The 13,736-nt window shown below is 42.1% G+C and overlaps 1 protein-coding gene across 2 annotated transcripts; it reads left to right on the top strand.

Annotated features, from left to right (window-relative positions):
• The first annotated feature begins 544 nt into the window (after positions 1-544).
• CWC15 (CWC15 spliceosome associated protein homolog) lies at positions 545-13,218 on the top strand. Of its 2 annotated transcripts, none has more exons than XM_065729989.1 (7): positions 545-646; positions 1,944-2,082; positions 4,113-4,225; positions 5,168-5,256; positions 6,120-6,230; positions 12,198-12,316; positions 12,887-13,218. In XM_065729989.1, the coding sequence occupies exons 2-7, from the start codon at positions 1,952-1,954 to the stop codon at positions 13,014-13,016; spliced, it is 693 nt and encodes a 230-aa protein (XP_065586061.1). In that variant the 5' UTR covers positions 545-646; positions 1,944-1,951; the 3' UTR covers positions 13,017-13,218. The 2 variants fall into 2 exon arrangements, with proteins under 2 accessions (XP_065586061.1, XP_065586062.1); XM_065729990.1 differs by having other exon boundaries at positions 582-686.
• Positions 13,219-13,736: the final 518 nt, after the last annotated feature.

The following is a 13,736-nucleotide window of genomic DNA, read 5'->3' as shown; positions in this document are numbered from 1 at the left end:
GAGATCAAGGCAGTCAAATCAGAGTTAACAGTTACTTCTGATTAAAAGTTCATAGGTAGATAATGATGCATCTACAAATAACATCCACCACCAGGGGAGGATGCGCTGCTTTCAGGTTGTTGTGACCCACAGTCTGCAGTCTGACACTGCTGAATCCCTCAGAGGCGGAGGTGGTCGCAAACCACGGAGCTGACACGGCTCCTCTCTTTAGTGAGAGCCCACTACTTCCAAGGGCCTCCTCTGCTGGCTCGGCAGGGCGCGCTCTGCTGTTAGGAGCCGGGGCAGCATCTTCGGGGACCGCCCTTTCCAGCCGCCTCACGGGCAACACAGGGCGGGCGGGCGGGCGGGCGGAGCTCGCAGGAAGGGCGAGGAAGGCACAGCCTGCAGGGTAGACTGCAGAACTACAGGGTAGACTGCAGAACTACAGGGTAGACCGCCACAACTACACAGCGCCTACTTCCGCCTCGGTAGCAAACATGGCGGACGCGCCTTCGCAGTGACGTCATAGCCTTTCCGGTCTGCATCTCTATGGTAGGTGCTTCTTCCGCTGCTCCGCTCTGGGGGCGCCGCTCGGCGCTTTGTGGGAAGCGGGCGGAATGATGGCGGTGGCGTAGGGCCTGGATGCGCAACGGGAGGAGGCCCTGAGGTCAGAGGCGGCGGCTGTGGGCCTAAGTCGGGGTTCTGAGGTGGGAAGGCGGCCCTTGGGGCTGGGGGCGGCCTGGCTGGGCCCGAGGGTGTGCTGATGGGGTTTCCGCGGGGTTTGGTAATGCGGTGTGCGTGTATACAGCTGGGCTGGAGTTTGGATTCAGAGATCCTTTCCGTTACGTATAAATAGGTTTTCCATTACGTATAAAGGACCTGGGATCGGGTCTTTCTCAGATCGTGGGTCTGCACCAAAGCTGGCAGTGAGGTGGCTCCTGCTCACCTGCACAGCGTCACTGAAAGTGTCAGCAGTGGGGGGCACTGAGTCCGGGCTCGTGCTGGCTCCTTCTCTTCATGGAATCGTAGAATGCTTTGGGTTGGAAGGGACCTCACAGCCCGCCCAGTTCTACCCCATGCCCTGGGCTGATTGCCCCCACCAGCTCAGGCTGCCCAGGCCCCATCCAACCTGGCCTTGAGCACCTCCAGGGATAGGGCAGCACAGCTCTCTGGGCAGCTGTGTCTCACCGCCTTCTGAGTGTCTGTTTCCTTAAAGTCTTCAGACAGTGCTTAGTGTATGTGCATGTGCTAGTGAGGCCAAAATGTGCATAGTTCCATTTAACAGACTGAAGATGGCACTGATTGATCATCCAGGATTTTTGTTTGTTGGGTTGGTTTTATTGTTCTGTTTTCTTGTTATTTGGTGATTTCTTTTTTTTTTTTTTTTTATTGCCTTGGTGGATTACCCTAAACTTCTGGCCCTGTGGTTTGGGCCTGTGGGGCCTCCAGCTGCTGCCTGCAGTGCTTAGCACAATGTGTGCTGACAGCTGTTGTGCAGCTGAGTCTGGGCTGAGCCCCTTTCACTCCTTTGCCATACCTGGGTGACAGAGCACTGGCACAGGCTGCACAGAGAGGTGGTGGAGTCTCTTTCTCTGGAGACATTCAAGACCCACCTGGACGCCTACCTGTGCAACCTGGGCTAGGGAGCTGCTTTGGCAGGGGAGTTGGACTCAGTGATCTCTGGAGGTCCCTTCCAGCCCTGACAATCCTATGATTCTTGTTAGAGTCTCTGTATCATCTTTGAGATGTGTTGGAAAAGACATTATTTATTAAAAAAAAATAAGTAGAAGCTGTCCAAAAATAATTCCTTAAATGTCAAGTCTCATGTATCAAAAGGTAGTTTGTATCATTTAATGGAATTTGCTGTTGCTGCCTCATTTCCAGAAACAGTGTAGCTTCTGGTGAATGGATTTCACTTTAAGTGATAGTAATGACTGTTTGTTTTTTTTCCCCCGACTGTTTAGTAACTAAAATGACAACAGCAGCGAGGCCGACGTTTGAACCTGCAAGAGGAGGGAGGGGAAAAGGCGAAGGAGACTTAAGTCAGCTATCCAAGCAGTATTCCAGTAGAGATCTTCCCTCTCATACTAAAATCAAATACAGGTAAATATTATTGTCTGTCTTACACAAAACAGGCTGGGGATGTTTTGTTGTTTTTTATTTTTGATGTGACCACTTCTCTGAATATTTACACATTAGATACTCATTTGTTTGACATGAAGCAGACACTAGATACTGTGCAGTAGAGCTGAATGGAATGGTCTGAAACTGCAAGTCTCAAAAGCAGACTTAGGAGATTGAATGGGTTGCAGTCGATTTGGAAGGTTTCTTTTTGGGGATATGGATAACTGCCCGTGGAAGTGGATCTTTAGAAGGCAATCTTTAGCGATAAAGCATTTCAGGTTGTGCAGTGAAAAGAAAAACATTGGCAACATGCAGAGACAGCTGAGCCAGTAAGGTGCCACTGCAGAACAAGATAGGGTTAGAGGTATGAACATGTCTTAAAAGGTGGAAAATCATGTCGTGTGTTGGCAAAGAACCACTGGGAAAAACCACTGTGTGTCAGGGCAGTGTGAAACAGCACCCAGGTGTTAGTAGGTGTTGGAAGAGTTGATGTTAAACACAGGATGAGGTCCTGGAAGAGTCAGTTGCTTTAATTGGTGTGGAAGGCAGTGGAATTTTATATATTATCCTGTGCTTGGAATGCATAATAATTTGGTTATGTCCTTTTAGGATAGTGTGAAATCTGGAGTCAGTGTGCCACTTGGATTTAACTGCACTGTGTCGGTCTAAAAATACTTTTGTTTTGTTTTTCTAGCTTAAACTATTGCTCAGGTTTTACTTTCTTAGTGCAGTTATTTACCCTTTCATTGCTTCCCTTCTGCCCATTTTTATGACTTTGAAGGTAACATAGATATGGGAGTTGGAATATTTAGGAGAATACCAAAAGCAGCAGCACAAAGCAGGCTGTCAGAGTGTGTTTTGATGTTAAGGGGAAAAATGGCTGGTGGTTTGTCTCTTGTAACAGAGCAGGCGTGTGGAACACCAATCTGTGAGAAATACATACGGAAATATACAGTGTATGTTGTAACAAATCCATTTGAGAGTGTGTGTATGTGTGTGTGAGGAGGCATTAAATTCTCTCTCCCAAATATCTAATACAAAGTTACCTTGGCTTAATTGCCAGGACTGCATAATTGCAGGGAAGATTTGTTGTTGTAGTCCCACTCTCCCATGCCTGAAGGACACAAGGATTGGGGGGGATTTTTGCAGCCGTGTCAGGGATTCTGAATTCAAGTTTTTAACTATAAAAGCAAATTAAATGCTTCAGCATAAAGACAGCCTGTGCACACAGTGTATTTATAATGACCAGAGTCTGGGTTTCTTCCAGGCATTCTTATTTCCAGACCTGGGTTCACAGCAAGGTGAAAGGGATTGCTGCTTGTTTTTATTCATCAGTTCTTCTCAAGTTTTCCAGTGAATTTCAGCATGCTCTAGGTGGAGCTTAGTGTGACTTGAATATAAGTATTCTGTTTGGTGGGTTTGTTTTTTTTTTGTTTTGCCTGTGTGCATTATATAAAAGAGAGGAAAATATGCACTTGCAGTGTGTTTCACTAAAGCTAGTGTTGTGCTCATTCCCTCCACATTTCTTTTTTTCTTTTTTCTTTTTTTTTTCCTGTAGTGGTACATTGTCTCTTCTGTCCTATGGAGAGAAAAGATTTGAGAACAGCATGCTCTAGTTTGGGTCTTACTTGCAAGTTTGAGAGATTTGTTTGCAACTGCAGTGTGAGATGATGAAATGGCAAAGAGAGTTCACCTGAGTGTTGGTAGATGTCAGTTTGGATGTTGAGTTTGGGCTGCAGGAGAAGAGGTTTAGAAACACCTGCAAAATATAGATGCAGTCAGCCTGGCTTTGCAAGAATGCATGTAGGTTTTTAAAATTCATTTGAGAGCCACTGGAAGGAGCGTGTGTGTTTAATGCATACATAGAAAGAGGTGCATGTCTACGTGGTACCCAGTTTCTACTCTATTATATATAACGTGTTCACCTCTGGATTTATTGGCCTCGTTTGAAAACCTGCTGTCAGCTCCTGACTGCCAGCTTCAGCTGTTTCCCCTCGTTGCTGTTTCAGACAGGCCACTCAGGATGCTCCTGAAGAGGTGCGTAACCGTGACTTCAGAAGGGAGCTGGAGGAGAGAGAGCGGGTTGCTGCGAGGGAAAAGAACAGAGACAGACCAACCAGAGGTAAAATCAGGCCTTTAACAAACAGATCTTAGTGCCTTTACGTGGCTGTGCTCTCACACAGAATTCCACATTGTAAGTTTGCATGTTACTCACAGTGTGTTTGGAGAGCAGAATGTGGGATGGTGGCCTGATGGTTCCGAGCTGTGGACCTGTGAGGGAGTGTTCACTGGCTTTCATGCTGGCTTTGTGCTAGCAGAAATCTAGGCCACCTAGTAGGGAAGCATCAGGCATGACAGCTGGTATGGAACAGTGTAATGAATTGGCAGTATGTACAGTTCATAAATGGCTTTTTTTTTGTACTTGGACAAACGAGACAGGAAGGAAAAGGGGAATGACTCATCTTCTACTATTGCAGCATCAGTGAAATAATAATTGCTTTTTCAAGTATCTGGTTCAGTTCAGGTATAGTGAAGTGAGAATTAAAACAAAAATCAATGTTGTTTGAGAAATATACATTTTTTTTAATGTTAAGCTTGACTGGATTTAAGTATTTTAGGTTTAACTTTGAAGTGTACAGAAATATTATGGGACTCTCTAATTCACAGCTAAAAGCAGATGTCATTTGGACCCAAGTAGGTAATAGTAATGCATTGGGTCCACAGTGGCCAGAATGTTCTGTATATTCAGTCCAGCTGAATATATGGAATAAGGATATTTCCCCAGAGCTTCTGCTATGCTTTCTTGAAATAATGACTTCAAAAACACTTGGAGTCTAAAAAGTAAGCATGGGGATGTTGGTGCTTCATTTGAGGATGCCTACAAGGGGGGATTGGCGTAGACACTAGAACTGAGAGGTGAGGAGAAACTAAGCATGAGCTCATCTTTCTTACTCTAATGCAGGACAACTTATTAACTTTTTTTTAATTGATTTCTGACTTGAGATGCTGCTAGGTGAAACTGACTTTGCTTTGTTTTTTTTATTTTTTTAATCTTACCTCATAGAACATACAACTTCTTCTTCTGTGTCTAAGAAGCCTCGACTGGACCAGATTCCTGCAGCAAACCTTGATGCAGATGACCCTCTAACTGATGTATGCATTTGTCTTTTTTCCTTCTGTTATTCTGCCTTGGGGTATTGCCATTGATATAATATGAACTTCTAGATATTAAAATAAATAAATAAAAATTAAGGCTTGGAACTGATTCAGAGATGCTTTACATCCAGTTCCTCTGTTCTGATGGAAGTCCATAGTAGTTTTACACTTCAATTGGTGGTGTTCTTGGGAGGGAGCAAGGATGCTGTGACTACTAGCATACAAGAACTAGGGAATTGAAAGTACTGCTGAAATTATTGGTGTTTTTCTTTAGCCTTAGTCAAGTAATGGGTTAGTCAGAATTCCCCAAAGGTAATGCAGTTGAGATACATTTATTGTCTGCATGAATAATGAGTTCTTGGCTCCTTTCCTTGCTCTGATGTATTGGAGTTGTCCAGGTATTGACAGCATGCTGATGTTTGTTTTGTTTCTAGTTGTGTCATATTTGATCCCATCAATACTGGATGAGGTATTTAGGCACACAATGGTAATGACTTATGTTAACAGAGATTGAGAGTGCCAGCTGTTCTCTGGAATCTGTCAGTAACATGACATTTGAATTATTAAAAAATAAGAATTGCAGTCATCTAAAAGCAGACACTTATATTTTTATCTTTATCATGTAGGAGCAAATAAACAACCTGTATTACATTTGCTGTTGATACAAGTACCCATGTGCTCAAAAGTCAGCCTTCACTGAACACACCAGAACGGACTAGAGGACTTCTCATAATTCTTTATTTTCAAACAAGAAAATATGTGCAAATGTGTGGAAGTGTCTGCAGTCAGTGTTCAGTATTAAAAGCTGTCTATTACATGAAATCCACAAGCTGTTTCGTTTCTTCTTTTGTTGTTCATAGGAGGATGATGAAGATGATGACCTGGAAGACAGTGATGATGATGATACTGCAGCTCTTCTGGCTGAACTGGAAAAAATAAAAAAGGAGCGAGCTGAGGAACAGGCTCGGAAGGTAAAATCTCACCTGTTCCCACTAAGGAGCATCTGTTTTTTTTGCAAACATGCTTGATAAAACTGTTGTGCCTTAAGTTCTCAGGGCAGGTGAGATCTGGTAAACAAAGCAAGTGCCAAGCTCAGAGCTGGCACAGTGTGTCAAAACAAGCTTCTCAGGTCAAGTCTTATGGCTTTGTTCTTCTGCCTAATAACTGCTATCATGAATTCTTTCTTTAGCAGACGTGTTTATGGGTGAGTGCTTTGCTAGGATGCTTTATTCACTTTCCCAGTGCATTCAAGAGGCATTTGAATTAAGTTGATCATGTTTTTGACATGCAAGTCTTTCTCTGCAGACAGGTGTCATACCAAACTGTGTAATTGTATTGGTGATCTACCCATGGCATCATCCAGTAGAATATTTCCTTTGTTAATTAGCTTTTATGAAGCAAGAAATGAGATACTTTTTTTAATGAATTAAAAATATCGCTGTGCTCTTTGATGCTTTTGATCTTGTTACATGAGTACTGTGCTGCATTGACAAGGAATGCCAATTGAAACTATGAAACAGGAACTGTTTTCATATTATTATGCACAGATGACCATAGTTTGGAGTGAAATAATGAATTAACTAATTAATTAAATTAATAATAATAATACAATTAAATGATTTCTATAGCTTAATGTGCAGCCTTGTACTTTAACTGCTGGAGTGGTTCTTCAGGAATCCACTCAAGTCAGCTGGCAGTAAGCAGGGCATGGTGTACAGCAGGTACCAGGAGCAGCTAGGAAAGAATAGTGCTTTAACTGCTGGAGGCACCAGAGGCTATTTCTATACCTAACACTATAGAGTTTAATCCTTCAAGTCAACAGAGCCTGTAAAAGCTAATGAAGTCTGTGGTGGTAAAGTACTTTGGGAGGTTGAAATGTGTGCAGTGCTGCTTCAGCATAGAGGCTTTCCTGCAGAGGGCTGTTGATTCTTGAAAGTAAATTGCAGTGGTCAGAAACAAGCACCTTTCTCTGTTGGTGTGTAATGAATGTTATGCCTACAGAACTCTGAGTTTGTCGCTAGATGGTGCTAAGAGCTAGGAATTACTGAGCATGGCCTTTGTTTCATGTGGCTGTGGTTTAACTGGTGGTACACTTGGCCTTCGTGGCTGCTCCCCTCCCACGAGAGGTAGGGCTTGTTATGGTGCCCAGTGCTGTGTGCAGACTCTATACACACATTTAGCAGACACTAATCCTCCTATTTCATCCTTAAAATGACCATTAGCTATTTGAAATAGTGCATGTTATCGCTTTGGTCATCTTTCCATTGAGTGATGATTAATGAAAATTAACATTAAAAATTACCTCATAAGAGTTGACATCTTCATTACATAGTGGGCACTGTAGTGTGCTTGGGGTTTTGTTTTCCTGAGGCTCTTCTGAGTGTAGATGAAAAATGAAAACCAAAGCAGAGTGCAGCATTAGAATCTTCAGTAGTAAGGCTCCCCTTGGAAAAGGTCACGTATATATATGTTGGCTCTAAGGGTGTGATCTCTGGATTATGCTGTTGTCTCACCCTTAGCATAAGGCATTGCTGGCAAAATGTTTCACAGCCAACTTATGTGAATCTCTTTTCCCATGATGTATGTGGATTTCACAGTACCATGTATTGCAAGCTGTGATTTCAGCCTAATTTAGTAAATAAATTTCTATCTGTTATCCAGTTAAACACGTCATGTAAATTCTTTTGCAGTTGCTGCTAATCTTAATCCACATGGAAAGAAGTTTATCTATCAAAACAGTGTAGTCCTTAGTTGGCAGCTTGGGTAAAGCAGTGGCAAGGCCAAGGGAAAACAGCAGAGTGAGTGCTGCTTCTTTTTCTGCACCTTGTGCTCATATCTGTGTTGTTATGTGGGCTGAGGAGCTTGCCTGTGTGTGTTTTTGGAACAGGATGGAAGGGGTCAGTACAGTATTATATCCCAAATTTGTGGTGTTTGTTAACTTTTTTCCTGCTAATTATCCTGAAACACTAGTGCAGTTATTTCTGAGACTTTAAATAAAGTAAATGCTCTGTTTTTGTGAACTCTTTTCACTCATCACTGTGGTGCTTGGTATTTAACGTGCCACGGAAGGAGGACTGTTTGTTCTAAAAGACATTGCTGAGCAGGCAGCTAAAACTGGAAGCCAGAAGTGTGCTGTCTTTCACTTTGTCGTGTTCTCTGTTAACTTCCCTCATGTGGTGGTACCAATTTTCATAGAAAACCTCTAAATGTAGTTTTGGTAAATGGTAGTGTTAAGAGATTCTAACTTCCTTCAGGGCTTAAACAGAAATACCAGTGTGAAGAAAGTCATTTATCAACCAAACAAGAGGTTACTCAAAGCCTGTTAATTTTTTCAGATTCCTTTGAATTATTTAGAAATGTGAAATAATTATGATAAATTCAGAAGCTGATTGAGGGTGGCATTTGTTCTGACTCTTCTCCTGCCCTCCATCACTTTAACCTCTCTGGTTGTTCCCTGAAGATCCAGAGCTCATCAGTACGTTTCAGTTCCAAGAGCTGTTTCTGTGGAACAGATCTGACTCTGGAAGTGCCCAGTGTGATTGCTGTCTGTGCTAACCATCCGTGGATGGGCCCTGTGGGATTATTCCAAATTCAGCATTGCGGCAGTCTTAATTTTCAGTTCTCAAGTGCTTCCTTAAAAGGTGAATTGAAATAATTAGAAACAAACCCCAAACCAGTGAGCAGCTGAATGTATTTGCACAGTTCCAGCAGAGCTGTTTTAGCATCCAGCCCTTCTATGCTTATCTGAGGACAGAGTGGAAGTTTTGGGTTTGTTTTCTTACAACTTTATTTCATAAAGTGCTTCTCTGTGAGTGTGTGTCCCACATTAGTAATGGCTGAAATAGGCCTTTGCTCTGTTCTGTGTTTTAGCCATGTCCTCGACTTCTTCCAGCTAAAGCATGGAATGAATCCCCAGAGATATGACCTCCTTCATTGACATTTTAAGTGTATAACTAAAACTGAAATATAAGATGGGCTTTCAACGAAGAGGCCAAAGAGATGATCAGGTGTATTTCTACATGAAGTGTTTGTGAGACGTGCTAGCTAGCAATCCTTCCCCTTGTCAAGAAGTGATGGTAGTGACCCATCTTTTGTGGGAAGAGTGACATCAACTCTGTACAGATGCCACAGTTACAGTTGCCCTGTATGCTTATTTTCTGGAATTTCAGTCAATTATTTGAATAGAATTAGTAATTTGCATAGACTACATTACTAGGATGGATTAAGTCTTATTAGGCATTATTGAGCTTTATTTCCTGCTGCTGATGGCAGTGCTGTCATTGTTTGTCATTCAAAAGCTAGCCTTTAAGTAGCATTGTGTTGTGTGAGTTTTAGCCTTCAGTGCAGCACAGATATTTTGGTTTTTTTTACAGCAACCCAATGTCTGTATAAACTGAGCAAGATAGCTCCTTGTAGTACAGTGGAATCATTTCAGCACTTTCCTTTGCTCTGTGCTAAGGATAGAGACTATACTAAAAAAAATTAACATAAAATAACTGTGGTAGAAGTACTGTTTATTTCTTTTGTGGTCATAAACAAATACGCCATGGGACTGTTACTCTTGCTGCAAGAGTAAGGAATAATTGTCCAGTTGAGGTTAATGTAGTCCTGTCCACTTTGTCCCTAACTGTGATGCCACATGGCAAGTTCAGCTGCACAGTGGACACTTGCTGTGACATCCCATCCATGTAGCATCATCTCCATCTGCTTCCTTGGCTTGCAGGACTCCCTCTGCCAGCTGTCTGATTCCCCACACCATAATGTTCCTGTTCTGTTGCTTCTGCCCCCAGTACAGTGGCAGCAAAGGAAGGAGTTACTCCTAACAGTGTGACTGATTTCTGGTTCATCCCTGCATGCAGTTGGTGCAACACACTGCTGCTGCAAAGCACAAAGCAATGGAAGAGCAAGCAAAGATGTTAATTTATAAATAGGATGATGTGAACAGAGATGAACTGTTCACTCCTTTAGGCTTTTCTTCTGTTGTAGGCTTGTTGCATCCATAGCATTCTGGCTTAATATGCCTTTGTTCCAGCACACAAAAGAACAGTACAGGCTTTGGAGCAAACTGAGCTGCCTGTTTTGCCAGCAGCTGTGTTTTATCTGCCCCAGAGGTGCAAAGCTCAGACAGCTGGGAAGGTTCTTTCTGGTCTGTTCAATTTGCTACAGCCCTGCTTTGCCACCTGGAGCATCCCAGCTTTCAGTGGAGGAGTGGGCAGAGCAAGATTTATGTGGAAAATTCTGAAACATAATGAAAGCCTCTTTTGGCTGGAGGTGAGGAACCCTGCAGCTCTGGCCAGAGTGCATAAATTAGCTTAAGTGCAAATGTCATCTTTACACCTCTGTGAGTTATAACTTGTATTTCCTCTGTGTCATGTCTCTAGGATACAAGCTTTAATAAATAACTGATTTCTTAATTCCTGCATACCTTCTTTGAGAGGTTTTGGTGAAGCTAAATAATAGAGAACTCTTCAAGACCAATCTTCAAGCCTGCTGTCTAAGGCAGCTGCAGCAGCTCTGTGGAAATGTCAGCCAGCCTGGACTGCCTTGGGATGAGTGAGCTACCAGGATGCTGCGCTGTCTTCGTTAAGCAGCTGAACCTGGGGATGTCTTACTCAACAGCTCTGTTCCCTCAGTGCTTTCAGATTCCAATCTGTGGGCCTTTAATCACAGAGATAAATTAGTGCAGTTTGTTACTGCTTCTGGTTGTGTTGTCTCTGCAGATCTTGAATTGCTCCTATTGGCAACTAGTTTCTTTTGAGTACTATCCAGGATGATTTTTCTGCTTGTAGCATTCTTATTTGCTATTAAGGTTCGTACCAATATACAGATCTCTTGTTTTTTCTTGAAGTCTGACTTCTAGTGGAGCATCAGAGATTAAATGTGATGAGGCAGAACCTACCTGATACTGGTCAACACAGGAAGTGCTTTGAGTGTGTGCATCCTGCTCTTGGCCTTAATGAGGAATCTGATCACCTCCCAGGACGTACCTAAAAATCAGTGCTGATTTGTTTCATTTTATTACTTAATGTATTTTAAATCCAGCCATGGCTTTTCTGCCCTTTGAAAATCAGTTTATGATCTCCTTTTCATTTCTGTAATAGATAAAAGCAATGAGTTGAGCTTCTTGCTGCACTGCACTAATGAGACTCAAGGATATATATACGTTTTAACTGGGTTGTTTTCAGCAAGAATTTTGCTTTCCTTCTGATAATCCCGCAGAGCAGCCCTTGTGATACATCTCAAAGGCTGCTGAAAAATGTACTGATGTAAAATGAATGTTACATAATCGTTCTGAAGTCTGTGAGCATGTAAGCCACTAAATGTATTCATACAGCTTGTAAGTGTGGGCAATGAAATCTACTTTGTGTTGCCAGTAGTGCAGCATTTGATTGAGCTGCATGCTTCTAACAGTAAATCTTTCTGATTCTTAAGCTGGAACTCTTAAATACTTTTATGACATCCACTTTTTAATTGGTCCCCAGGGAACTGGTGCTTGTAATAGCCAAGTAGATTGCTGAAGATGATAGAGGAGTTTCACGTTGCTGGAAGGTTCCTTCCACCTACTAAAAATTGTATGATGTATCCTCTTTTTCTCATGGGGATAAGAAAATCTTTTAATCTGTGTACAGTTTTTCTTATAATAAATATGTAAATGGTAAATCTAGAATTTGACTGAATACTTGATGGAACATTCAAAATAAGTAGAGCAGAAATGATTACTGCTAGGTCTATGATCTATTAGCAAAGTTAAGCTCTGTAGTGTATCTTCTCTCCTTATTCTACTCATACACAAGTGTCAAATGCTCTGAGAAGGCTGAGCTGGAATTAAAGCTATGAGTGTGGGTATTTGCAGCTAAGTTATCTTCATCTTTTTCTATCAACTAAATTAAAAAAAAAATGGCCCAGAAAAGTAATACATATCAATTTCTGGTTCTCAGGAGCAAGAGCAGAAGGCTGAAGAAGAAAGAATTCGTATGGAGAACATCCTGAGTGGGAACCCACTGCTGAACCTCACCGGCCCAGCACAGCCCCAGGCAAACTTCAAAGTGAAAAGGAGGTACAGTGCAGTCTGTACTGCAATACCCGTCCTGGAGTTCTGTCCTGTTGCTCTGAGAGTCCATTAAATGTCAGCATTTCCTTGCTGAAATCTTGCAGCAGTGTGTTGTAAAAGGAGAACACTGATGCACATAGTGCTTTGTCTCACTCATTTCTTAGGTGTTCATATTAATATGAAAAGGAGGAGGACTGGTTTTCCTCAATTTGATGTCACGTTTCCCCTTAAAAATGCTACTTCTTCTTTTTAGGGTGGCTAGAACTAATGGCCTTTTCCTAAATAGGATTCTAAAAAGTAATTATTGTATTACTTTTGTGTTTAGTAGAATCCAGGAGCAGTCAAGTTTTTTCCTGCTCTCTTCAAGTGCCTGTTATTTTCTTCAAAGATAAGTTAATCTCCATTGATTAGAAGACTGATATTCTTGCTTCTAACTTGAGACCATTTAGAACAGATCTTCTCTTTTTGAAGTCTAAAACACACTTCCAATGATTAACTGCTCATAATGCATTTAAATAGGAGGGACAAAATAGCATCAAATCTATTCACCAAAGTTAAAAACTTGTTTGTTTTCAGATGGGATGATGATGTTGTCTTCAAGAATTGTGCCAAGGGCATCGATGAAACAAAGAAGGACAAAAGATTTGTGAATGACACTCTGCGATCAGAATTTCACAAGAAATTCATGGAGAAATATATCAAGTAGTACAGTTCTATGTGCTTGGTGCTGAAGGACTTGGCAGGCTGTTCCCCCATTCTCTCTTTGAATTTAAGGCTGAATATTTGGTCATAAATTGCAAATGCTGTATCAAAATTGTCAGCAGCTTCGTAAATAACTGCTGTGGATCTGGAGTTTTATTCCTTCAGTATGCTTTCCTTTTCAGTTTTAATTAAACTAGTTTGTGTTTCATGAGCGTTTTTCTGTTCATGAGAATTTATTTTACTGGCCTTCTTGTAAGTGGTGGGAAAAACTTTTGTGCAGTACGTGCTTCAGTTGTGTGAAGTGCTTTCCACAACAGGCTGTGTTTGTAACAGTGGTTTGCAATGGGCACAGGCTGTGTGAGTGCCTGTATTATTGAGGTCAGGGATGTGCTGAATGTGATGAGCAGTGTGAGCTGAGAAGCCCTACCCTTTTTGCAGCAAAGTGGACATACTTTCTCTTGATATCTAATTACAAACTTAGTTAATCTTCGCTTTTAGCTTCTTCATATTAGCAAGCAAATCATAGTTGTGTGGGATAGCTCCAAGTTGCCAACCCTTCAGCTTCTGGGCTGTCCTGGCTCAGCATTTCTGAGGTGAGACAGCATAGAGCTTGGGGCAGCACTGAGTGCAGAATACTCCTGGTGACCTCGAGGGGTTTTCCTCTTTGCTGAATCATTCCAGTGCTCCGTCCTTCAGGCACAGCCAGGTGGTCACAGAGCTCAGT

The sequence above is a fragment of the Cyrtonyx montezumae genome, unplaced genomic scaffold, assembly GCF_038088225.1.
Source record: "Cyrtonyx montezumae isolate F1298 unplaced genomic scaffold, pur_monq_1.0 scaffold_12, whole genome shotgun sequence".
NCBI lineage: Eukaryota > Metazoa > Chordata > Aves > Galliformes > Odontophoridae > Cyrtonyx > Cyrtonyx montezumae.
Note: the sequence above shows the minus strand (reverse complement) of the source record. Positions and strands in the feature narration are given on the sequence as shown.